The sequence below is a fragment of the Saccoglossus kowalevskii genome, chromosome 17, assembly GCF_978046115.1.
Source record: "Saccoglossus kowalevskii chromosome 17, keSacKowa6.1, whole genome shotgun sequence".
Taxonomy (NCBI): Eukaryota; Metazoa; Hemichordata; class Enteropneusta; family Harrimaniidae; genus Saccoglossus; species Saccoglossus kowalevskii.
The window spans coordinates 20,093,628-20,121,499 of record NC_140657.1 but is presented as its reverse complement, the minus strand read 5'-3'; the positions used below and the strand labels follow the sequence as shown (position 1 = coordinate 20,121,499).

Below are 27,872 nucleotides of genomic sequence, written 5' to 3'. Positions count from 1 at the left end.
TTCTTAAACTTTTTTTTATTTTGTTTTGTATATAATTTTTTTTTATTATTTCCAGTTCTATCTGTCTACAATCGACTTCGAAATAGTGAAGTTCCTGATTTTTCTTTTATACTAAGTACTAAGTGATTTTTTTATTTCATTTCTTGGACTGTTTTTTCGAGTTTAACATGTTTGTGTTCGTCTTTATTGTTATATGTTCTTCGTTAATAAATTCAAAGGTAAGTGTCAAATCGAAAGAATTGTTATTTATTCTATTATTTGGTTATTTCTTTGTCATGAAATCCGGTGGCTACGTCCTGCGATCCGTCCTGCGTCCCTGCTTGCAATGCAAAGCACGCCCTCAACCCTGTTTGAAAGAAGTATACTTGAGTAAAGTAACACGGACGTACAAACGACACTTCCTTGTTGTGTGTGTTGTGAGAAGTTTGTGCGCGTACCGCGATTGCCAGTATTTTCGTCTGCTTTAACACCAGATTTGCAGCATGGATCATAATAATCATATGATGATGGACACAGGCACGGGCATGCCACCTACTGCAGGGGAGAATATGTCAATGACAACGATGGTAAGAAAATCTATTTTTTCACAGTACTATTTCTTTGCAACTAGCGTCTGTTTGTAAGATCATCACATCAAAAAATGTTACCACCACGGAGCGTAGTTCGTGCTGTTTCTTGTTTGTGGTGAAACGACAACTTTTTTCTGGGAACTCCGGCCGATGTCGGTTGCTGCGATTTCCAGCTAATATCAACAATCCGGCCATGATTGAAGCAAATATAACCACCTCATGAAATGGCTTAATTTATAACAGTGGTCGTATTTTTCGTTTTGTATTTTTATCTTGGTCGGTCACCGGGGGTCAAGCTAGTGACCGATGGCATACGGCTATTACATTAAACACACTGAGTGTGCGGGGTTGCAAAATGTAAGAAAAATTTGCCCTTTTCACACGTGACACTGAAAATAGGCCACATCTTTAAGTGTTCTTGATTCAGTGTCACGTACGTACGTCACTGTGACGTTGACATATTTTTGTGGGCAGAGCTCCAGAAGGAGTACCTACACTTTATGCAATTTTTTAAAAATTATGCTAATTTATTCATGACGTAGCAGTTTCTGTGCTCATGAATATTCATTAATTTGTGGGTCATTACATTTTAAAAGGGCGATATATTATTTTTGGGGGAAGAGTTAGAAAGGGGGATTAGCAATCCTTAGGGGGTCAATACAAAAGAAGGGACCCATTTGGAGAGCAGCCATGCTCCTCGTGTCTGTTGTTGCACGTGACCTACAGCTGTCAACTGTGTTCGTTCTTCGACTGTGTTCGTTCTTTGACGACTTCGACTGGCTTCCATGTGAGGTAGTATTCTTGTGTTCTGTTTTCCTGACTTCAGTTTTTGAATCCGCTGTTTATGATTTTAACGTCTTTCATGTCTTTTGTAGGAGTGTCCAATCCGTGATTCGAACTTGCGATCTTTGAGTTCCCAGCGCACTGTCTTGTCCACTGTACCACGAGTGTCTTCACACAGGAGTTAGGATTTAAGTCCTATTCACAGGACACTGTCTTCACTAGCATTCAAAAATCTAACTAAACATACTGGATTCGAACCAGCGATCGCTCACATTGCTGACATAGTACAAATCAACTGAGCTATGTGGGTAGTCATGCAAATTAAATAATTTGTTGTCATATTTAGCTTTATTGCCAAATGGTGTTTGCGAAAAAAAGATGGGCAGGCAAGGGAATTGAACCCAGGTCCTCCTGGTCACTATGTAGAGAACTGACCCACAAGACCACAATGGATTGACTGGATGTGTTTGCATTTGATAAGACTATATAGTGTGTATATATATAGAAATACAACATATTTCTATTATTGAGTTACAATTGTCCAAAAAATTGCCAATTTTGTGTTTTTACTTGTGTAAACTATATGCATGCCATAACCCGTTAGTGTACATCTTGCCAATTGGGTGTTTGCCATTTGCGTTGCCCATACCTGACCGACCCTAACCCTAATGCCAAGACACGTTCCTGTTAATAATTCCGTTGCCCATACCTGACCCGACCCTTACCCTAATGCCAAGACACGTTCCTGTTTATAATTGCTCAACAATGATACGCTGTTGTGCACTGTCTGCGGGTAAGTTGCATTGATGTCAACTGATTAAACAAGTCGCGTTTATAAGTAATTTCCACTATTAACAAGTGGTTAAATTGTGACAATAAATGTGTGGACAAATATTTGAGATTAATTTTGGTGTAGACAACTCTCGTTTAATTATTTTACACCATTACAAGTTGTTAAATTGAGAGAATAAATGTCTCAACAAATATTTAATACTTAGTTTGATGTAAACAACTCACGTTTGATTAATTCCCACAATTACAGGTTGTTAAATTGAAAGAATAAATGTGCGGACAAATATTTTAGACTTATTTTGGTGTAGACAGCTCTCGTTTAATTATTTTACACCATTACAAGTTGTTAAATTGAGAGAATAAATGTGTGGACAAATATTTTAGACTTATTTTGGTGTAGACAGCTCTCGTTTAATTGTTTTACACCATTACAAGTTGTTAAATTGAGAGAATAAGTGTGCAGACAAATATTTTAGACTTATTTTGGTGTAGACAGCTCTCGTTTGATTAATTCCCACAATTAAAAGTTGTTAAATTGAGAGAATAAATGTGCGGACAAATATTTTAGACTTATTTTTGTGTAGACATCTCTCGTTTGATTAATTCCCACAATTACATGTTGTTAAATTGAGAGACTAAATGTGCGGACAAATATTTTAGACTTATTTTGGTGTAGACAGCTCTCGTTTAATTATTTTACACCATTACAAGTTGTTAAATTGAGAGAATAAATGTATGGACAAATATTTTAGACTTATTTTGGTGTAGACAGCTCTCGTTTAATTATTTTACACCATTCCAAGTTGTTAAATTGAGAGAATAAATGTATGGACAAATATTTTAGACTTATTTTGGTGTAGACAGCTCTCGTTTAATTATTTTACACCATTACAAGTTGTTAAATTGAGAGAATAAGTGTGCGGACAAATATTTTAGACTTATTTTGGTGTAGACAGCTCTCGTTTGATTAATTCCCACAATTACAAGTTGTTAAATTGAGAGAATAAATGTGCGGACAAATATTTTAGACTTATTTTGGTGTAGACAGCTCTCGTTTAATTATTTTACACCATTACAAGTTGTTAAATTGAGAGAATAAATGTGCGGACAAATATTTTAGACTTATTTTGGTGTAGACAGCTCTCGTTTAATTATTTTACACCATTACAAGTTGTTAAATTGAGAGAATAAATGTGCGGACAAATATTTTAGACTTATTTTGGTGTAGACAACTCTCGTTTAATTATTTTACACCATTACAAGTTGTTAAATTGAGAGAATAAATGTATGGACAAGTATTTGAAACTTATTTTGGTGTAGACAACTCTCATTTGATTAATTCCAACAATTACAAGTTCTTAAATTGACAGAATGAATGTATGGACAAATATTGACCATTATATTTGTGAGTAAATACCTGTTGTTTAATTAATTTCCACCTCTACAAGGTTGAGAGAATAAATGTGTCGACAAATATTTGATACTTATTTAGGTGTAAGAACTCGTGTTTGACCAACTTCCACCATTGCAAGTTGTTAAAATAATGAAATAAATATACTGGTATCATTGGATATTTGATTTAATTGTGAAACTTTCTAACAAAACGTTAACTGCTGGCTTCGAACCCTCAATCAACAATTCCGCAGACACGGTATAAATTCAACAACACCACAGAAGATATTCGTCTGTTGCCTGAATTGTTTTCGTAATATAGGGAACGCCATCGACACTTTAACAAAACTTACCTTGACTTGGGTCTTGTTTATCTCTTGTCACAATCCGGAAACTGTTGAACAAATTGCGCGTCGTCCAGTTTAAGACGTTAGTTATTTTATTATTTATTCATTCAGTTTTGTATGGTGCAGTTTTGTGAGGTTTATTATTTTTTGCGACGTTCTTTGTTTACTTGTTTACGGTTTGAGAGATTTCAGTTTATTTGATTTACGTTTTTACGGTAGCTCTGAGCGGGACTCGAACCCACTGTCTTTTCAAGCTAATTTTGTTTTATTTTGATGGCACGCTTGTGTACCACGCCACGACGTTGGTCGTTAAGTGGTGTTCATTTTTCTAACTACTCTAGTGTTCCGATGAGTTGAACGGAAAAGCCAAAACGATTGCTGGTTTCTGATTGCTTCGGTTCTGGTGAGTGTGTATCTAGTGTGATTCGAACCCATGTCGTTTGTATTGGGCGTTTTTTTATTTCCCATGTTAGCTACGCCGTAATATGCAACCACTTCCCCGTTTTATTGTGATTTTGAGTGTTTAATGATGTCTTCCTCACCCGTCACGCCATGACCCAGTTTCAACCACACGGCCATTTTGCAACACAGTTCGTGACCCTCGGCGTCACCCGACTGACTATATGAGCGTTCTCTTCAACTGTTAAGCTAGGATTTATTACCGTTATTATCATTATATTGTCACGTGATTTGTTTTACCTTATGTGTAATGTCTTAAGTATCTTTATTGTAATTTGTATATACCAATTCGTATATACCGAGGAAACGACCCCGATTGAAGGTCATGTATTTTATGACGTCACCAATTCGTGTGTAGGTACTGCTTCTAGATCTGTGCCTTTTTGTGTAATTCTATGATCCTTAGGCCCATAAGCTTTTTGTATAATAAGGTCTATGTTATAATACAATCGTACTGTTTTCAAAGAATATTATAAGAAACAATACTGGCACTTTATTATTTTTATAAAAATAATATTCAATTTATGGAGTACATTTCTGTATTTTTATTCTCCAGTGTTGTACAATATATAAAACATGCTTTACTTTGATATGGGTCATGTGTTCTCTGAGTTGGTTTTATTGCTTGAATTATATTGTTGTTGTTTTTAACACAAAACTGTTGTAGGATTCAAAACAACGCTACAAGTATTTGTGTATGTTAACCTTTGAGTGCTATTCCAAAAGTCACAGAATATTTTTTTTTTCTCTCTGGAATTTATGAAAAATTATGGTGTTGCTATACAATATTTATATTTATAATCTCCCAATATTTTCTCTTATTTTGACGCTAGTAGACACAAGTGATTGTCGTATAAATATGAATTTTTGTATAAATTCTCGTCTATGGTGCAGAATGATGCTACGTACTCTAGCGGTAATGATTCGTGTCTGCTGATATCAACCTAAGAGAAAATATCATGGGGTATATGTATTTAAAAAGTTGAAAGATGATGTGGGTGAAAGTGTAACTTCTACTGAAATTACATCTACGTGCCATGGCTGAATGCCTCCTTTTTTAATACATGTAGACTTGAGTTGAGAGGGAAGCTATTTTGAATGCCAATATTCATCAAGTTGCTTTTAGTGTATAAAAGGAATTATTTTACTGAATATCTGAATGTAGTTTTTCAAAAGGCCCCAAAACTAACTTGTTGGACATTAAGGCAACTGCTTTTGATGCGTCCATGAAGTTGAAACCCTGTACATGTTATATCAGGTCTCGAAATTAACAATACATCCTAAGGTGCATAGTCTACCAAATTTTATCCTGGGGCTACCATTTTAAAAAAATTTATAGCTCAACCGGACTACTAGAAATTCACAGAATATTAGTACTATGTTTTGTCTACACAAATTGAGAAAATTGATTTATTCTGTTAATGCTTTTAAGCATGTCTGTAAGTACTGCTAAACATGATGGATTAAAAATATAATACGGTACCATGTGATTAACAGCTTTTGAACTCAGCCTTCCACATTTTTTTTTTTTTTAATTTCAAGCCCTGTGTTACATATTTGGTAGTCTGTGCATATTTATTCATCAGATCTGATCACAACACGTTGAAATTATTTATTAATAATTACTTTATTTCATCCGTGAAAATACAACATTTTTTACTCCTGTGTGCAAAGCACACAATGGAAGTCTTTGTTGTTTGTGTGTCTGTGTGTGTGTCTGTGTGTATATGAATATCTATTCCGTGGATATCTCAAAAATCGCTGGTAAAATTTCAATGAAGCTTAATATATGCACATAGGTTCTCTGGGACAATGTGCAGACCTAATTACTTTAATCACCTATTTTGTATAATAATTAGTCATTTTTTGAGGGGCTTTTTACTCATATTTCATGTAGTACGGTACTATTCACTAATCATCACATTTGAATGAAACTTGTTTATATAGATGCTCTAGGTCAATGCACAGACCTGATCAGCTTGAAGTTAAAATTCATGCATATTAATTAGCTAATTTGCATAATCAATTTTCAGTTTTTCTACCAATATCTCAAGTATTAATCATCACAATCCATTGAAATTTGGTACATGGGTTGGGCTACCAATTTTCAAAAAATGGTAGTGATATAACAATTGTTAGATCTTGGGTGGTTATCCCACTCTGCTGCTATCAATTTTGAGCCACCACTATGTATAATGCATGTACATGGATATTTGGTTTGTGGGGAAAGTGATTGTTTAACATGTGTTTTATTTTTTCTCATCAACAGGACATGTCTGGTCATTTAGACCATATCACATCAGGTGATCACAGTGGGGTAAGATTAATTTATGTTCTTAGCAAGATTTGATTGGAATATATGTTATCACATACAATGTCAAATTACTTTTTCATTTCAAAATATTCTTCATTATTAGACCCCATCTATTTATGTTTTTGAAATTATACTCCCGAGTACACTCAATAATGGCCCTAAGAATCGCTATGTAACTACGTGGTCGGCGCAGAATTTTATGTCATCACTACTTGGCTGTCTCCATGACTTCAGTACATTACCATGGAAATTCGCTTGTGATGACTGACCCAAACATCTAATCTATTATTCATACATTGTTTCAAAATCTTACGATCAAAGACAACATCTAGTCTACTTCCATGTTGGAGGTACATGTAAAGTTGATAATTTATCCTGTATTTGCCTGCTGACAATTGCACGCCAATATTTCTTTATTAATTTTTGAAAGTGAGGGAAACTTTGGAAATGTTGGTTCAATAGCACTACTATCAGAAAAGGGTGGGCTGGATGTACTGTAAAGAGGTTAATTATTCACTGGGTTTTGATTTTGCTCATTTCGCTGACTGGAAAATGAGCTAAATTAAAACCCAGTGAATATGTACAATTTAGCATAGAACACATTATTATCTAAATGTTAAAACCGTGAATTTAAAACCCACTGATATGCCTGAAATGGTAAATCAGCGAAATTTAAACCCAGTGAGAATTACTCATTTTACAGTACATGTACTACTAAGCCCTTGAATTACAGTTTGTTTTTTCAGTTAGCAAGCATACCATAGTTTATGTTTCTACTATCTAGAGTAAAGAATACAAATCTGTGTTTATATTTATTAGTTATTTTTATTCGATTGATTACACAGAATGAGGTCAATAAAACTCATTATTGGTTCAGATATAATAATGAAAATCCAATGGCGTCATGCGCAGATGTTTACAATAAAAAGACGTCTATAACAGACTTCAACATTTGATTTATGTTAATTTATTTTATATTAAAACATATAGTTACTGAAGTGGAGGTCAATATACAGTTTAATGACCTTCATGTGAATTATTCACCTTATCTGTGCGTCTGTCAATAATTTCTTTTTGGGTATTTAAAACTGAATATTGATCTTCACTTCAGTAACTATTTATTTAATATACCGAAATTGTTTTCATTTGACGTCTGTCAGTGAAATAATTTTATTGTCTCGACCAGTACGTCATCTTCCATTTTGTGCTCATACAGTTTCAGTACGACTATTAGGCCTAGGTAGTTTGCCGTTTCATTCTACACATATTTGTTCTATTGGTTCTATTTGTGTCAGAATACTCTCAAGTTGACACATTATCGTCAAAGACGCTGGTGTTTAGACTGCTCGCTGACGAAATGCTGTCTTTTTAGTGATGACGCATGTGAGTAAAATAGTAAAAGAATATTTCAACAGTGTAAAAATAGGTAGTCATGGCAACACATTTATGGAACATAAATTTAAGCTCAAGGTTGCAACATATAAAGGAGATTTGAACATCACACGAGCTGTGTGGATAACATTGGCAAAATAAAGACAATTCACATCCCAAAAAAATAGACTGCATTACTCATTATAAGTGGAAATGGAAATATAATGGGAGTCTAATGTGTAACTGTGGGTAGGCTGGAAAAGAGATACATGTATTGTATTGTGACAGCTTGTCATTGGTGTACACATGTGATAAAATTACTCAGATTTTAAATTGGAAATTCCTAACAGCACATCAACTCATCACTGTTATGTGTTAAAGACCAGCAACGTTCTTACCAGGTAGCGTTATTAATTCATTGGAAATAATCTGCTCAATGTAGATATTAATTAGTAGTCACACAATGTGCAATAAATCTTCAAGTAAGTGTAACAATGGCTTTTAGGATCTGAACCACATAAACACCAGTGCCACGTTAGTATTTCTTGTTCACACATGTACTCAATGCCATTGTCTAAGAAACACTGGTGTTAACACCGTTCAATCTCATCCACTGAACAACAAGGATTATAACATCACTGCATTAGCTTTGTGACTGCCGTTTGGAATTAATAAATATTTCAGTTTATAAATAATTTAAAACACACATTTGTACCATATATTTGCTTTATTTGGAGCACACACTGAACAAAAATTGTGTTTATAGTATACTGGATCATTTACGGCATTCAGTTCTGGCATTTACGTATTGTAAACGTATATACTACATATAGAACAAATATGGTACATAATTTTATTCTATTCATTGTATTTTGTCAAGAACGCATCACGTAACCATCCTTCAGCTGTTAGTAAAAAGAATTACTGTAAAACAATTTATTTCCACTATTTTTTTCAAGCATTTTCATTAGGTTCACAAATTTGGCAGTTTTATTGTTATTTTACATGTTCACATCGATTTAATTTAGTGAATCTTAGCGAAAATAGCAAAATTAAAACACTGAATAATTAATACATCTACAGTAATACTGTAGATGTATTAATTATTCACAGTGTTTTAAGTGTTCTCCCCAGGAATTTAAACCACTGTGGCGGCCTAATTTGCATATCATTTGCATATCATTTACATAATAATGGGAATTGACCAAAGCACATTTACACCCACACAATAAACAACATATATTTTTAAAAACAAAGTGGCAGATATTTATTTGCTTCACACAGTGTTATAAACACTTATTTTGGGCACTTTTGTAATATTAATGAGCTCCGTCACAGGGAAAATATTTTTTTTTAGAGTCAAAATATTACGTTTCACAATTTAGAAAAGTTTGAATTTAAAAATGAAACATTCTCGAAATGCAAATGCTGCAGACTAAAAAGAAACAAATAAATTGTAAAAGGTTAAATGAAACTCATTTGAAACGTTTGAGCCAGGATTATGTTCACCACTTTCATGATCTTATTTACTACAAAATTCTCCTTCAAAAAATCGATCATGTAGTTATTTGGCGGATTGTTGGTTATTATTCCGACCATCAGCTCCTAACATTTACAGTAAATGAACGAACAAATAACACTTCCAAACGATCAAAGTTACGACGTGACATAACTTACTTCGCGATGTTTTACACCGGTTATACCAATAATTCCTCTTACTCGGTCATGATGCCATGCAAAAATTAAAGACTTCTTTTTGTTATATGAAAAAACGTAAAATTTGAGCTAGTTTTATCGGGAGAAATTATTTTTGATCACTCGATCACTTTGGTGAAAACACAGACCCGCCATGATAGTTATGACGCATTAGTTGACCGGCATGTGTCCTTTGACCCGGTGGGTCAAAAACGCCATTTACCAATCAAAATGCCGCATGGTATTGCCGGTAGAACCCGAAGTTTTCCGAATGATCGTGATCATAAAAATTACATTGCAGAAGTAAAGCAATGTTGTAGCACGATGTGTTGGTATGAATTTCAGATGAAAACTGCATGATGGTTTTCGAAAGAGGTGATTAGAAATTTTTAAAAGGTAAAAAAAGTATTGAAAGAAGAGTTTTTACATAATTTACGATGATAACAGTTCAAATGTATTTTACCCAATAACGCAATAAACACGTGTTTTTTTCTTGAATAGCGTAAAACTGATCGTGAACTCCGATTTGCCCATGTTATATCGGGTGGAATTGATTTTGAAAGAATTTTAGCTTTCAAACTAAAGACTGCGTCTATCGTCAGAAAGTATTTACTTACAAAGAAAGAGGTGCTAATTTTACAAAATTGACTTGTATTGTTCAAAGCCGCTACCACATCACGTGACTATGTCTCTTGTTTACAAATTATTATCCACGACTGGCAGGTTGCGTGTCAGTCGGTACGTAAGTATAATAACAATATGACAATAGTCGGAAGCGTTTCCGCGGTGGTCGCTAATTTTGAGTGCCGGTCAGGCCGACCAGCGTGACGAGATCCCCCAATGAAAAGAAGCACTGTGGCGGTCTTGCTAATCACCGTGGCGGTGTCAGACCGGTGTGGCGGCAAATTGAAGCACTGTGGCGGGACCGCCACGCTGTTTACATCCTGGGGAGAACACTAAATTATTTAATTAAATACTGTATTTAATTATTTATTCAAATTAGCCCCTATATCCCTCTTGGTGTAAAACTATAAATACTGAATTTAACACTTGTGAATGATGGTGCCTGTATGGCGTAAAATTGTTATCTATATTAAAACTACCATCATGTTCGTTTAATTGTTTAAAAATATATATAGCTTTGTGACCTTAATGTGTTTAGTGTGTGAATTGTGTGTTTTTTCGAGTCTGTGTTGATTATATTATCACTTTTGCTGAAGATATTAAGTCTCTAGTATATATGCAGCCATTTACAAGTACTAATACTTACAGGGATTATTGCATGCAAATGCTGCAGTATACATTGTATTGTGTGTAACCTTTTTACCACCAGTTCCCTCTTTCCATCAGAAAATAGTCACAAAAATAGTAAAAACTGAAAATTGCCTGAAATTTTGTCTGATGACACTACAATTAGGGTTCATTTCCAGAAATATTGAAGAATATAAGAGAAAAGTGCAGGTAAATTTGGGTGAGAATGTCTGGTGGTAAAGAGGTTAAGAATTATCTTTGTAGTACGACAAAAGAATTTTAAGTCACAGGTGCCCCAATATGTCTTTTTGCAATAATAGTGTACCGGTAATACTGCAAAAGCAAAAAAACGAGAGAACTTTTCTATTTGAATATCGTTATTGTGATGTGCAATTTTTAAATCATTCATGGTATAATTTTGTGACTTATCACATAACAATGATCCCAAATGAAATATTTACTACTACAAAATTGTCTCTTACTCGTAAAGAATTGTTTTTTTTTTTCATGAAATCTAAGTGGTTTACATTTCCTGTTTAGGCCAAGAAAAAATGGCAATAGCTTTTGTTAAGTATTGAAATTAATTATTAATAAAGTCATTCACTTTGTATAAAAGAATACGTAAACAAAATCTAAAATTGCAGTAGGTGCCTTATATTTAACTGTTGTCTTATTAGCATATTTAAAGCGGTGCGCATACGGCAAACGGCCACATCGTGTTGTTCTTTGTTCGCAAACAAGTGTCTGCCCATGAGCCTTTGCGTTTTTAGCATGCTTTGTTATTGTCGCTTGGGACTCAACTCTTGTACGTGCGCAGGTGGCGACCCTTCGCTTTAACTGTGGCTCTGGTGAAGCAATATAGTAAATCGATGAAAAGCTTTAACGAAATAATCCACTTGGGGGGGGGGGTCGAAATTAAATTGTAGTTACTGTCTGCGCACTCAGCTCACTTTTGATCTGTTTCATGCACTATGCCATGTTCTATAATTAAAAATGTACTTCTATGTTCTATTTTTAGTAATATGTCTCATGATCATGCTTTCACTATGATCAAAACTGAATTTTTTGTTCATTTTTTTTTTAAATTTCTGCTTAAAAATAACAAAGCTATGCCATGCATGTTTTAACTAACTTGTGTGTGACCGCCAGAAACAAAGATATTGTTTTGTTTTTTTCTCTGTCTTATCAACATTGCACACATTGAGTCTATTTTGAATTTCATTGATGTTTTTGATGTCAAAAATTTCAAAACTAACAGAAGTGTTTGACTTTTGTACATTCACTATACTTTCTAAGTCTTTATACTGTTAAATATTGTGACTTCTCCGGTTGTTGAAAAGTAAACAAAGTTGACTATGACAAATATGGAAACACTGACATCCTTCCCCAAAAAATGTGAATTAGGTGTCTTATACATTAGTGTAAAATGATTACATGTACTGAAAAATTCTTTATTTCAGCTGCAATTAATTTTCGCTGAAAATGCTTTTTGAGTGTTTTGTATGGAATTTATTTTCACTGATTTTTGATGAGTTGAATGTAAAATAATAACTGGATTATATTTTCACTGAATCATACCTTCAGCGAATATAGCGAAATATTAATTCCATTGAAGTGAAAATAAAGTATTTTACAGTACATCTGTTTGTTCCTTGTACTCATAGTTTTCACTGATTTAAGACATACCAAAAACACTAAAGGAATGTATTAGTGTAGTGAGTCATGATGAGAAAATAAACAAAAATTGGCTATGCATATATATTGGTATATTCTGTCTTTATAATCTTATACTCAAATGGGAGTTTTACTTTAATATAAGGTGTCTGGGAAGCGAAGTAGTTCCAAATGCGGTGTATAGCTTCATTGATAAAATCTTTATACTTAAGAGAGTGATTTAAAAAAATCCTGCAAAAATTGAGAACAACATTCAAATTATATGTATTGCACATATGTATGTTTTGTGGGTGTTGACAAAAGTAGAATTGCTGACATGTCTCAAATTTTACCATGCGGCCCATTAAACCTTTGTGATGAATTCTCCACCATATTTGATGTGTTTCATACCGGAGTACTTGTGTTAATATTCAAATCCTCGTGTTTATTACTGGATTTGTCGATTACATTGTTACTGGATTGTCTATTGAAATATAAACTTCCGTCTGATTTGATTCCACATACGCAAACATATGGATGGCACAAAGATTGTTGGGTGATTTGCTTTTACCCGGTAAGCTCTATACGAATCACAACTGAAGCTTGTTGCAGTTTTTTGTCCTAGTTTGTTTCCATGTGTTGATAGAATTTTGTCATAAAAATGATTGTTTTATCAACCTTTCTGCTTCGGTTCTTAAAATGTCATTATTTTTACCTAAATATTTGTGCAAGTATTTGCTAATTGTTATTCTCTATTTAGACGACGTCTGAAAATAGGAATTTATGAATTGACCTGTGTGTGTGTGTGTGTGTGTGTGTGTGTGTGTGTGTGTGTGTGTGTGTGTGTGTGTGTGTGTGTATGTGCTTCCGTACATGCCTGGACCAAACTTATACACTGTACCTTTAAATCTTTCATGATCAGATTAAAGATGGCTGAATGACAGCCATTCAGTGGTAAAAATTCATTAAAATCAAGCATTTATGTCATTCTGAAACCAGATCTCGGTTGTGGATGGATAGATTTATTTCAGACTTTATACAATCGTCCACATATCATTTTGTTTTCACAAATCAGATTTACAGATCAGATCAAAATGGCCGATTTGCGGCCATCATACATGTATTTCAAAAAATGTTGAACCAGAGCCATGAATTGTTTTACATTCTTCTGTAGTTTCATTGTTAATTTAAACCAAATTAATTGATCAAAATTTCTGAAAAAAAAAGGTTTATTTTGTGAAATGTCTCAAAAGTTGACAAAAATAAAAATATTTATCATTAATATTGGAATAATAAATCCCACTATTCGTGATGACAATGACATTTTGAATGCTTAAATTAAGCCCCTCCAAAATGTTGCAACAATTTTCACCATATTATTTGGTATTTTTATTTGTTGGTCAATCTTATAAAAAAAAAATGTGCTGGTTTGATTTGTGGAAGGTGACAAAAGTTTATCCTGAAATTATTTTGCTCTTTAGTGTCATGGTGTCGTCACATGTACATAAATACATGTTCACACTGATGAAAATAACAAATTTTAATTTAACAAATCGCCAAATTAAGTATAAATAATATTGGGTGCAAACCGAGTATTTAACCTTTTCATCACCAGACTTCCTTGCCCAAATTTGTCTCCACTTTTTGACTCTCGTGTGCGAAGCACATAATGGGAGTCTTTGCAGTTACCCTGTCTGTATGTGTATGTGTATGTGTGTGTCCGTCTGTTCCACTGATATCTCAAGAGCCATACATCGGTTTTTGATGAAACTTGGTGCATAGATGCTCTGGGCCAATGCACAGATTTTATTAGGTTTTGGTAGAAATCCATGCATATTAATTACCTAATTTGCATGATAATTAGCTCATTTTTAGCTGTCTCATGACTGTTCCACTGATACATTATCTGAAGAACCACTCATTGGATTTTGATGAAACTTGGTTCATAGATGAGCTGAACTAATGCCAGGTTTTGATTAGTTTTGGGTGAAAATCTGTGCATATTAATTACCTAATTTGCATAGTGATTAGTAATTTTCGGCTTTTCCACGGATATCTCAACTACTAATCATCACATTTCAATGAAACTTGGTACCTAGATGTCATATGCACAAACCTAGTAGTTTTTAGGGTAATATCAGTACATATTACATTGTAATTACCTAATTTGCATAATAAATTAATTTTCAGCTTTTGATATTTCAAGTAGTAAGCATTACATTTCAATGAAACATGGTACATAGATACTCAAGGACTATGCAGAGATCAATTGTTTTGGGATAAATATTTGTGCATATTAATCACTTAATTTGCATAATTAGTTAATTTTTCAATTTTCACGTATATCTCAAGTACCAATCATCACATTTCAATGAAATTTGGTACATAGATCCTCCAGGACTATGCAGAGATCTGATTAGTTTTGGGATAAATAATTGTGATTATAAATTAACTTATTTGCATAATTATTTAATTTTCAGCTTTTTCACTGATATCTTGAGTACTAATCATCACCTTTAAATGAAAGTTTGTACATAGATGCTCTAGGACAATGTACAAATATGATCAGTTTTTGGGTTAAAATCTGTTCATATAAATTCCCTAATTAGCATAATAATAATTCATAACTGTTTGGTTCTGATCACATTTCATTGAAACTTGGTACAAAGATGGTCTGCTACATTGCGCAGACCTTATTAGTTTTACACTCTGTTCATTTTAATTTTCTGATTTGCATAATTGGTTTTCAGCTTTTCCCTCAATATCTTCAGTACAAGTAATTTTGAATTAATTTTTACTGTGTCTATAATACTCTCAGCACATGGGAGTTCTTTCTAAGCTTTCTTTAATTTCTTATATTCTTTAATATTTCTGGAAATGAACCTTAATTTTGGAGCCAACAAACAAAATTTGAGTCAATGTTTTTACTCAAAAAATTTGGCTATTTTTGTCCTATTTTTAGGACCATTTTGTGAATTTGTGATGAAAAGAGGGAACTGGTGGTGAAAAGGTTAAAGCTGAACGTCATATCCATGTAGAGGGACTTCGTCTAGTGTTTACAAAACTTAACGCCCAACCAGCAGCACACTTGCCAGTCACTGCGTAATTATAATAACAATGGGACAATAGTCCTGGCTGACCAGCGTGACAAGATCCCTGAACGTGCATGCTAAAAAACCTAGATATGGTAACAGAATGAGTATGCTGAAAGAACCAATACACTGACAGTGATGCCAGAAGAAATGGGAGAAATGTAAAAAAAAATATTTTAAACCACACATGTGTTAAAATGCATATTACCATAAACTGAGCAACGATACAATGGTTACCGTAGTAGCATGTTCGCCTTGTATCAAAGAGGATGTGGGTTTGATTTCCGGAGCAGAGTGTTTTGATACTCAACAGTATAAATCTAAATCCGTGGTTTTTGGTTTGCATTTGCAATCTGCACCAGAAACAAAAAAAAACATCTTCAGTAGGGACAGCAGTGACTTCCGCGTACATAAATGTTGCCTGGCACAAAAAAATGAACAAAATACAATGCAGAAAGTATACTTGTACATGTATTCAGGTACAGGATTTGGTTGTTATTGTCTGTGTGTGGGACATACTGGACTCTTGAAGTTGTACACAAATTTGGGAAGTAATATATCCTGTTTTAGTAATGGAATATGCATTGGTTTTACCTTGTTACTTTTAATATTAATGTTTATGTCAAATATTTTCATTTCAGACGATGATGATGATGTACTTTCATTTCAGTACAAAAGTAACTATTCTATTCAAAGAATGGACTATAGATGGCAGTGTTGGCGGTAAGTAAACATACACCAACTATAGCTGAGATCTACACCCTATATTGATACCTTGAGTCATTGGAAATACAATAAAAAGTACAATGCAACAGAGGGGATGTTGTTTCTATTAGAGCATCTACACATGTGACAAATATTGAATTTTTGGCTATGAATTCTAAAATATTGACTGTGGCTTCTATTTGAGATACTGCTTCTAAAGAGTATTTTCTTATACTGTAAATCAATTGTTTGTTTTTTTCATAATAATGTAGGCTGTTATCTTTTTTTTTTATTTTCGTAATAATGTAATTTAAATAAATTTTATTTCCTGTAAAAACATAAAATGCCCTTTTTGACTCCCGTGTGCGAAGCACAAAAAGGGAGTCTTTGCAGTTAGTGTGTCTGTATGTATGTGTGTGTGTGTGTGTGTATGTGTGTATGTGTGTGTGTGTGTCCGTCTGTTCCACTGATATCTCAAGAATCATACATCAGTTTTTGATGAAACTTGATGCATAGATGCTCTGGGCCAATGCGCAGATTTGATTAGGTTTTGGTAAAAATCTAATTTGCATGATAATTAGCTGATTTTTAGCTGTTCCACTGATATCTAAAGAACCACTCATTGGATTTTGATGAAACACAGATGCTCCAAACTAATGCGCAGATTTGATTAGTTTTGGGTAAAAATCTGTGCAATATTAATTACCTAATTTGCATAATGATTAATAAATTTTCGGCTTTTCCACTGATATCTCAAGTACAGTACTCATTTCGCCGAACCTCCCGCCCGCTTCCGGATTTCGATCGCTTTTTTTTCGCTCACTTTGTTCAATTCGACCGCGCAATTTCCGCTTTTTTTTCGACCGCGCAAATCCGGAAGTATCCGCTCGCGCAATCGCTCGCTCGCTCGCCTGACAGCTCAACCGCCCGCATTTACAGTTCATTACCTACTGTTTCATGTACAAGTGTATCATTTTTGTTTTTATGATGTTAAAATAAGAATAAATACAATCAGAAATTTATAGAACGACCGTTGAAAAAAATACGGTGGATCACACGGCCATATAAAATTGGTAATAAAATTGGTAATACATACGCGTAGTAATAATGTCCACCATAAACAAGATCGAACCAAACATGTGAAATCAAATACGACACTGACACAACTAATATGAAATAAAACCATTCTATTTTTGGTGGAGAGCGAAAAATGTCTACTGTAGTAGAGTACGGTATTCGTTGAGTAACCGTGTGTGGGGTGACGGTTGTCATGCACGCATGGTTTGGGTTTAACACGGGTCAAGTTGTAGTTATGTTAAAATCCGTGGCACCTATAACAATTGAAGAATATCTGCAGGAATAGTAAGACTGTGAAAAAAAAACGACCAATCGATTGTTATAGAATGGCAGCAGTGTAAAATTTGTCAAACAAATACAATACTTGCAAATGTAATGTCGGCCAGCGCCCATCTTACTTGTCCGAAGTTGTCGAAGCCGACATCAATGGAGATCGCGTTTTTTAACTAGGCGGCTGGCAAGCGGACTAACACGTTACATAAACTTGTTGAATTACAATTATGGTTTTTATTTTTGCGCCCAATGTCTCGTTATAAAATAAAGGATTCAAAGTTTGCAGGGTATTCCGTTTTTTGCGAACTCTGGGCGAAATACTTTCATGAGCTGTACGTAGTTCACTTACAGCCAAAACAAAGTCAGCTTGGACATTAAGTTGTGAGACGCGACAAAACAAACGCTGCCAGTGATAGATTACGTGAATAAAAAAAACAAAATAAACGCAATCAAAGGCGCCGACCACACGCGTTGGAAATAAATAGAACGCGTTGCTAAGAGGAATCGCACCTGCATCTCGACGACGTCTCCGGTCATGAGCAGGGTTTGCCGCGTCTTAGAAAAATTGAAAGTTAAAAAGGAATCAGTGTCGGGGAACCATTCACAATGTTTGCATGAAAAATCCCCCGCGAAAACCTTTTTTTTCTGTTACAAACACTATGGTACCTGAATCCCGATTAATTCATAAATATGAATCGTTAAGGGTCAATTTCCTGCAATCCTTCAAGATTAAATTTGCCTCCGAAAATCTTTCTAACGATGACCTGGAAGATTGCCATGATTGAGTGCCACCATTTCTGTTCTAAGATTTATTCAGTATAATAATACAAATGTTCACCCCAACAGAGGTGGACATACAGTTTTAGCGACCCGAAGAGCTCATTTTCAACCGAGGCGAAGCACTACGATAAAGACTTTCCGTTCCCAATAAATAATAATAAGAAAAAAACATCTCGTTCCCGACATTATGAAATTTTTTCGTTTGTGGGGAAAAAACCTGGGGAAAAAAATGATTTTGACAAAATAATTTAGAAATTGATATTAAGAATAATTCATAACAAAATCTATTTCATATGTACCCATAATTTTTTTTTCATAATTACTGATTACACACGAATATTACAGAAAAAAATAATTTGCTATATTATCTATATTTGTGCCTTTTATTTGTCTTGAATCGTGACTGAAAGGAGCTAGATGAAATTACAAAAGAATTTCACAATGTCTTTATTATCATAGCGTTGTTGGTAATAGTTGAAAATGATACATCCACGTGAACCTGCTTATATGAGATCGAAGGAGTCTCTGTTTTCAACAGCCGTATACATCTAACTGCGTCATCGCTAAGTTTCCTTGTGGACCACGAGCTCTGTTCCTTGTTTGCACGTTATCATGTTCACACAATCGCAGACATTATTTGTAAGGGTGCCCTTTGAAATGGCACATTTTCTCGATGTTTTAGCGAGTACTCCGCGGGTATATGGCTTGTTCTCACATCAGCATATTATAATTTTCCTCGAGTTCACTCATCGCTTTCCCACATGCACTTCTCGTTCTTTGCTGCTAACTTTTTTTGCACTCTAATATGGTGTTGTTTTTGTCTTTCTAAACATCGAGTTTATTTTTGACATTCAATGAGATCGCTTGAATTTTGAATTTGATGACGGTTCGAATTTATCCACTTTTACAGTGATCAACATTGCGTTCGAGTAGAGTTACTAGTAATTACAAGCCTGATTTACATTTTTCTTGCGGTGTTTTTCGTCAATGTATTAAATATAAGTGCTTTGGGAAATAACATAATTATATTGCGCGAGTGAAAGAGTTTGGTGAGACTGTCACAACACGTTTTATTTATTTCCAACGCGCGTGGTTGGCGCCTCTGATTGCGTTTATTTTGTATTTTTGTTTTCAAAATGTATCACTGGCTGCGTTTGTTTTGTTTTCCTCAACAAATTAATTAATAATATCTGTTCCGAGATCTCTTTCATTTTTCGTCCGGCTGCTGCCAATCCAATAATTCGTCGCCGCATGTACTCAGACAAGCGATTAATCGTCACAGTCATTATACTAGTAGTTTAAGTCCAATTGATTTGTAGAAATTCAGCTATGCGATAATTATATGTGCAGTTTTGTTTTGCGCACCCAGACACGAGCAAAAGTTAACCAATAGATTTTCTGAACTACAGCATTCGTATTACTTATGCAAATTGAGTAAGGGTCATAGTGTGAGTTGCGTTCGAAAATAACAAAGTGTCAAATTATTTTGAGCGCCGTTCGGAATAAATTTAGTCAAAATCACACACAGAAACACACACACAACACACAAATACTAGTACTCAATACATATCGCGATTGACCAGTTATATAGCTGCTTGAACTACACACACAAGGACGTAAATATGTAAATACAGGTCACAGTTCGACTTGCGTAGCAAACGTTACAATGTGTCTAGTGATTTGAAGGCGTCTTTGTTCCAAAACAGAGAAGCAATAGGCGTTGTGTTTTGAATCGTCATTAAAACCTAAATTTATTACGAATAAAAACGTAAGTTTATACATACAATGTACGATCATTGTTACTCCAGCGGTCGGCTGGCAAGCGGACGATGTTTCTGAAGCCAGCCATAGCAGGAGTGAGCGAGTGAACAAAAGCGAGCGAGCGAACAAAAGCGAACGCGAGCGAGCGGAAAAAAAACGGTCGGTTTCCGGTCGGAAAGCAGCGAGCGGTCGGAAATTAAGCGATAAGCGGTCGAAAAAAAAGCGATAAAAGCGGGAGGTTGGGAGGAATGAGTACTGTACTAATCATCACATTTCAATAAAACTTGGTACATAGATGTCATAGGACACTGCACAAACCTGATAGTTTTTAGGGTAATATCAGTATATATTAATTATCTAATTTGCATAATTAATTAATTTTCAGCTTTTGATATTTCAAGTAGTAATCATCACATTTCAATGACACTTGGTACATAGATGTCATAGGACACTGCACAGACCTGATAGTTTTTAGGGTAATATGAGTACATATTAATTATCTAATTTGCATAATTAATTAATTTTCAGCTTTTGATATTTCAAGTAGTAATAATCACATTTCAATGACACTTGGTACATAGATGTCATAGGACACTGCACAGACCTGATAGTTTTTAGGGTAATATCAGTATATATTAATTAGCTAATTTGCATAATTAATTAATTTTCAGCTTTTGATATTTCAAGTAGTAATCATCACATTTCAATGACACTTGGTACATAGATGTCATAGGACACTGCACAGACCTGATAGTTTTTAGGGTAATATGAGTACATATTAATTATCTAATTTGCATAATTAATTAATTTTCAGCTTTTGATATATCAATTAGTAATCATCATATTTCAATGAGACTTGCTACATAGATCTTCTAGGATTATGCAGACACCTGATTAATTTTAATTGGATATTAATCAATTAATTAACATAATTAATTAACACTGATATCTCAATTACTGATCATCACATTTGAATAAAATTTGGTACATAAATGCTCTAGGACAATAGACAGGCCTGATTCATTTTGGGTTAAAATTTGTTCATATTAATTCTCTAATTAGCATAATAATTCATAATTTTTTTGTTCTGTTCTGTTCATATTAGTTACCTGATTTACATAATTAGTTTTCAGCTTTTCCATCAATATCTCATGTACTAGTAATTTTGAATTAATTTTTAATGTGTCTTCAATACTCTCAGCACACGGGAGTTCTTTCTAAGCTTTTTTTGATTGGTAAATATTTATGCTTATTAATCACCTAATTAACATAATTAATTAACACTGATATCTCAATTACTGATCATCACATTTGAATAAAATTTGGTACATAAATGCTCTAGAACAATAGACAGGCCTGATTAATTTTGATTAATATTAATTCTCTAATTAGCATAATAATTCATAATTTTTTTGCTCCGTTCTGTTCATATTAGTTACCTGATTTACATAATTAGTTTTCAGCTTTTCCATCAATATCTCATGTACAAGAAATTTTGAATTAATTTTAATGTTTCTTCAACACTCTCAGCACACGGGAGTTCTTTCTAAGCTTTCTTTGATTATTTCCTGTAATAGCTACCCCCTTCTAATACAGAGATCATGGTACATGTACTGTGTTTGCTCTGTCAGTAGTGCATCTACATTTGTAATAAATTGCACGGGATCAACAAAATTTGTTGCATACTGATCAAAACATGATGTATTTTGACCATAGACAAACCATTTGTTGTTTTCGTGAATGCATTTCAAGACAGTATTGATGTATGTTCACTTCCTTGGGTTTCAGGTGTTTTTCTAGAAAAAAATTGCAAGAGGGAGCACTGCAATTCAGCAGCACCACCAAGTGTGGGAGATAGGGTTCTTCCTACCAGGGAGTGGAGTTTTTGATAATTCTAAGTTAAAGTGGAGCATTCTATGACTTCCTTGGGGCCAAAATTACTATCGGGCAGGTCACAGTTGAAGACTGTGGCCACATGTGATCCCTGGTCAATCAGAATTTCATGGTTGACAGAGGATCTGCTCCCCAGGGTAAGGGGGCGCATGGCCATGGCATGAGGGCGCTGCGCCCCTGTTCCCTTGTTTAAAAAAATCCCTGGGTTTAAGGGGAACTAAGAACTTTAATTTTAATGAACATTGGTAAAATAAATCCCATCAGTTAGGAGAGCTATTTGTTACTCTCCAGACTTTTTCAAAAAGAAAGGCCTGGGTCTAGTCGCAGTTATGTAATGCGTTTATCCCTGTATACTATATTGATAGATCACCCACACTGTAAAATTAAGGTATTTAGAACGATATACAGGTAAAGTGTTGCCCAAATTTTGATCTAGTCTTGAGCTTCAACCATTTCAGTACTAGATACAATGTAACCTGTATTTATCCATTTGAAACCTGCTATCAAAATCATTATATCAATACATATATCATATTATATTTATCAATGTTTTCATCGTTCTTTCCAGCAATGCTTGGATCGTGTATAGCCATATTTTTTTTGGCTGTTTTCTACGAAGGCCTTAAAGTGCTCAGAGAGTCTCTGCTTCGAAAAAATGTTGTAAATGTCCGCTACAGTTCAATGCCAGTCGGAAAACAAGGAGGCAGTGATACAGTGCTCACGGAAACGCATGGACATGGAAGGTATAAAGGGACTTATGATATGTTGTCTTTGTTTTTTCACACAGAATATTGCTGAAATGATTTTGCATTTGCTCTATTACTGTAGAATACTTTATTTTCGCTTGGAATTTATTTTCGCTATTTTCGCTGAAGGGATGATTCCGTGAAAATAAAATTCAGCGAATATACTTTTTTTCCTATATTTTACATTCAACTCATCAAAAATCAGTGAAAATAAATTCCATACAAAATGCACGAAAAGCCTTTTCAGCGAAAACTAATTCCAACGAAAATAAAGTATTCCACAGTAAATTTATTTTAATCACAGACACAGCTATATCATTTGCATAGGCACATATGCTACTAATTTGGTACATGACAAGAAAAGTGCTTGCAATTAAGTTTCACTGGTAGAAAAAAATTGTATTGTTTAATGAAAATGAGTTGCTATTGTTGGCAATTCTACCCAGACCAGATACCAGTAGAGTCATCAGGAGACTGGTGTGGTCATGAGAATTGTCAATTCAATGACACTGTCTGCAAGTTATCTTTTTACATACTTATAGATCTCAAAAGATAATTATTTGGTATATAGTAATATTTGTTCTTTTTTCTTTCTTTCAGAGCTCGTATACTTAGCCTGGCACATTTATTACAATCTGTCCTCCACGTGGTGCAAATAACTATTAGTTACTTCCTGATGTTAATATTTATGACGTACAATGTATGGTTGTGTATAGCGGTTGCGCTCGGTGCTGGAGTGGGCTATTTTGTCTTTGGTTGGAAAAAGACGGTTATTGTGGATATAAATGAACACTGTCATTAATTAAGATTTATCTTTCATACCTGAAGTTCTTGGGCATTTGACGTTGTGTAAAAGCTGATTCAAACTGTCAGATTAATCTTATAAGACAAATCTTATCAGACATCAGGTTGTTCTTGTGTGTTCCATCAGATCTAATGGTGCCATAGAAGGCTGTACAATCTGTACTGATGTGTTCCATCAGATTGTCTTATCAGATAAATCTGACGGTGTCATAGAAGGCTGTACAATCTGAACTGATGTGTTCCATCAGATTGTCTTATCAGATAAATCTGACGGTGTCATAGAAGGCTGTACAATCTGTACTGATGTGTTCCATCAGATTGTCTTATCAGATAAATCTGACGGTGTCATAGAAGGCTGTACAATCTGTACTGATGTGTTCCATCAGATTGTCTTATCAAATAAATCTGACGGTGTCATAGAAGGCTGTACAATCTGTACTGATGTGTTCCATCAGATTGTCTTATCAGATAAATCTGACGGTGTCATAGAAGGCTGTACAATCTGAACTGATGTGCTCCATCAGATTGTCTTATTAGATAAATCTAACGGTGCCATAGAAGGCTGTACAGTCTGAACTGATGTGTTCCATCAGATTGTCTTATCAGATAAATCTGACAGTGCCATAGAAGGCTGTACATTATGCGCTGATGTGTTCCATCAGATTGTCTTATCAGATAAATCTGACAATACCATGGAAGGCTGTACAGTCTGAACTGATGTGTTCCATCAGATTGTCTTATCAGATAAATCTGACAGTGCCATAGAAGGCTGTACATTCTGAACTGATGTGTTCCATCAGATTGTCTTATAAGATAAATCTGACGGTACCATAGAAGGCTGTACATTCTGAACTTATGTGTTCCATCAGATTGTCTTATCAGATAAATCTGACGGTGTCATAGAAGGCTGTTCAATCTGTACTGATGTGTTCCATCAAACTGTCTTATCAGATAAATCTGACGGTGTCATAGAAGGCTCTACAATCTGAACTAATGTGTTCCATCAGACTGTCTTATCGGATAAATCTGACGGTGCCATAAAAGGCTGTACAATCTATACTGATATGTTCCATCAGATTGTCTTATCAGATAAATCTGACGGTACCATAGAAAGCTGTACAATCTTAACTGATGTGTTCCATCAGATTGACTTATCAGATAAATCTGACAGTGCCATAGAAGGCTGTACAATCTGAACTGATGTGTTCCATCAGATTGTCTTATCAGATAAATCTGACAGTGTCGTAGAAGACTGTACAATCTGAACTGATGTGTTCCATCAGATTGTCTTATCGGATAAATCTGACAAGGTCATAGAAGGCTGTACAATCTGAACTGATGTGTTCCATCAGATTGTCTAATCAGATTAATCTGACAGTGCCATAGAAGGCTGTACAATCTGAACTGATGTGTTCCATCAGATTGTCTAATCAGATAAATCTGACAGTACCATAGAAGGCTGTACAATTTGAACTGATGCGTTCCATCAGATTGTCTTATCAGATAAATCTGATGGTGACAACAGATCTCTACAACATAGAGCAGAAAAAGCTATGTACAGCCAATAAAGATTGAACCATAGACCTTGCATTTACATTACATTATTTAACCATGTCATAATTTTTCCCGCCAAAATTTTGATGCAACTTTTTGCACATTTTTCTGTATTTTCTTTTTAAATGGAAAACCTATTAGCTGCAGATCTTGAGCACATTTTTTTGGTAAATTATGAAAAAAACGATGTAGGTTTATTTAGATGACTGACATTCATAATGGTTTCAAAAAAATAAACATAGCAAATTTAACAAATTGTGTTGTTTGATTTTGACTTTTTAAATCTTTGTGCGCCAAAGTCAACTTTAGGCACCATCCACAAAATTGTTTCATTTATAGTCTGCACATTAAATGTTGTGAAAAATTCAAAAATTTTTGATCAAAAAACTAGAAGCAATATCACATTTTGTCTGTTTGTTACAAAATTAGGATTAAATTTAGTGAAAATTACAGAAATGTGAACAAATTTGCCCAAATTGAAGCAGGGGAAAACATTTTGCACTCAAAGGTTCAAAATATCATTTTAAATTTTCCTTGCACTGTTCAACATTGAACCCCTATGTGATGACAATAAGTCCCTGATAATGTTATTTTTATAGTTTGCTAACACTTTAGTTTATTTTTCAAAATCTCTGAAATTTAAAGTACTAAGCCAATCACAGTGCTCCTTACATACAGTATTGTGCTTGGTCGTGTTTTACACATATGTCACTGTTAGAAATTCAGTCTTCTCATTGGCTGTTGAAAAATGGGACTTGACTGAAATTTGTTATCAGAATGTTCAGATCAATCTATGGTTTTCCTAATTATAATTGAAGTAAATGTTAGAAAAGTGAAAATTAAATGAAGTTGATATATTATGCTTAATACCTTAACGATTAACTTGCATTATATGGAATACACCAGCATCACCAGCCACACTTAGATTATCCAGTAACTTGGACGCTACATCACTGCTTTGTATTTTGCTCTACTGTGGAATACTTTATTTTCACTTGGAATTAATTTTCGCTGAAAATTAAATCCAGTGAATATGCTTTTTTTCCTATATTTTACATTCAACTCGTCAAAAAACGGTGAAAATAAATTCCATACAAAACACCAAAAAAGTCCATTCAGCGAAAATTAATTCCAGCTAAAATAAAGTATTTTACAGTACTAGATAGTCATTAGAGGTGTACTTGTCAGCATTATGATGTAAACTATTTTGACTAGTACATAAGTACACATAGGCAATTCAAAAAGAGAAAATACTGTGAAATACTTTATTTTCGCTGGAATTAATTTTCACTGAAAAGACTTTTTGAGTGTTTTGTATGGAATTTATTTTCACTGATTTTTGGCGAGTTGAATGTAAAATATGGGAAAAAAGGTATATTCACTGGATTTTATTTTCACGGAATCCATTCAGCGAAAATAGTGAAAATAAAGTATTCAACAGTATGCTTTTAACCATCTTTGCTCAAAACTGTTGCATTATTTGAGTAATAACTAATATTTTTGTTATGCAAATCAGACACCATATATGTATATTTTTGTCCATATTATTGAGTATTTTCATAAATAGAGAAAGTTCTTGTTATTATCCATACCTATGTGTATTCTTCACATCACTGGTACTTGTTGTCATGACAACCAGTAATCTTTTTTTCCTTTGTTGTCTCCTGTGTTTGATGACCTCGAAAGCCGACTATGTCTCAGCCCAGTCTTGGCATGATGACATTGTAATTTTGAATTAGGCAATAAAATTTATACCACTCCACCAACGCTCCGGGCTAGTACTCAGACTATGTTTCTAAATGTCTGCACTCTTAGCATCTGCGGCTTTCAAGCTGGCTAATGAACGAAGAATTCACCCCCCCCCCCCCCCCATTATCTGTTAGTGTATTTATTGTTTCTGCTTTTAATATCTCAATTTTACTCAGATGCTAATTATGTGTTTTAAACTTGAACTCTGAGATCATAGTTTTATTGGAGTCTTGTTATGTGAATTATTTGATTTTCTAAAGTTGAGAAATCATGCGTATCTACTATTATAAGCGTGTCCAAACGTTGGCAATTATTTTGGTTTCCCCTGTTTGATTTTCTTTTACTTACACCTTTGAACACTGCTTGATCTCAGAGTTCTAATTGAAAGCATAAATCCCATTACAGGGTCTGTAGTGAAAGCTGATCAATGATTATTAAATCAAGACCAGGTTTTTGCAATTGGAGATTTTTCTAGTAAAAATAGTGAAAACAGAAACAATTTTTTTTTCTAAGAGTTTATTTTTCATTTTACTTGGCAAAAACGTTTTTTTTTTTTTTTTTGATTTCCTAGATTATGTAATGTGTGATTATATAACCATGAAAACTACTGGATGAGAATTTATTTCATTCTCTGAAGTTATTGTTTTTTTATTTTAAATATATGTATTCAGAGTTGTTTTAAATGAACAATACTTTGTGAAGTTCAACATAACTTCTCCCTAGATTTCCAATGTGGGTATCATCATTTTGTCTATTGTAATCCGAGTTTTAGTATTAAAAGAATTATTCCTATATGTATGGAAGCATCATCA

The 27,872-nt window shown here is 34.1% G+C and overlaps 1 protein-coding gene across 1 annotated transcript; it reads left to right on the top strand.

Moving 5' to 3' along the window:
- The first annotated feature begins 395 nt into the window (after positions 1-395).
- Positions 396-27,872, top strand: LOC102810419 (high affinity copper uptake protein 1-like). Its single transcript, XM_006816413.3, has 5 exons — positions 396-566; positions 6,612-6,659; positions 16,360-16,441; positions 22,776-22,950; positions 23,554-27,872. The coding sequence occupies exons 1-5, from the start codon at positions 483-485 to the stop codon at positions 23,753-23,755; spliced, it is 591 nt and encodes a 196-aa protein (XP_006816476.1). The 5' UTR covers positions 396-482; the 3' UTR covers positions 23,756-27,872.

What these genes read in the sequence shown, in the direction of transcription:
- LOC102810419 (XM_006816413.3), top strand. Translation starts at nt 483, where the DNA reads ATGGATCATAATAATCATATGATGATGGACACAGGCACGGGCATGCCA. An exon ending in ATATGTCAATGACAACGATG is followed by an intron (nt 567 to 6,611) that starts GTAAGAAAATCT and finishes TCTCATCAACAG; the next exon opens with GACATGTCTGGTCATTTAGA. An exon ending in TATAGATGGCAGTGTTGGCG is followed by an intron (nt 16,442 to 22,775) that starts GTAAGTAAACAT and finishes CGTTCTTTCCAG; the next exon opens with CAATGCTTGGATCGTGTATA.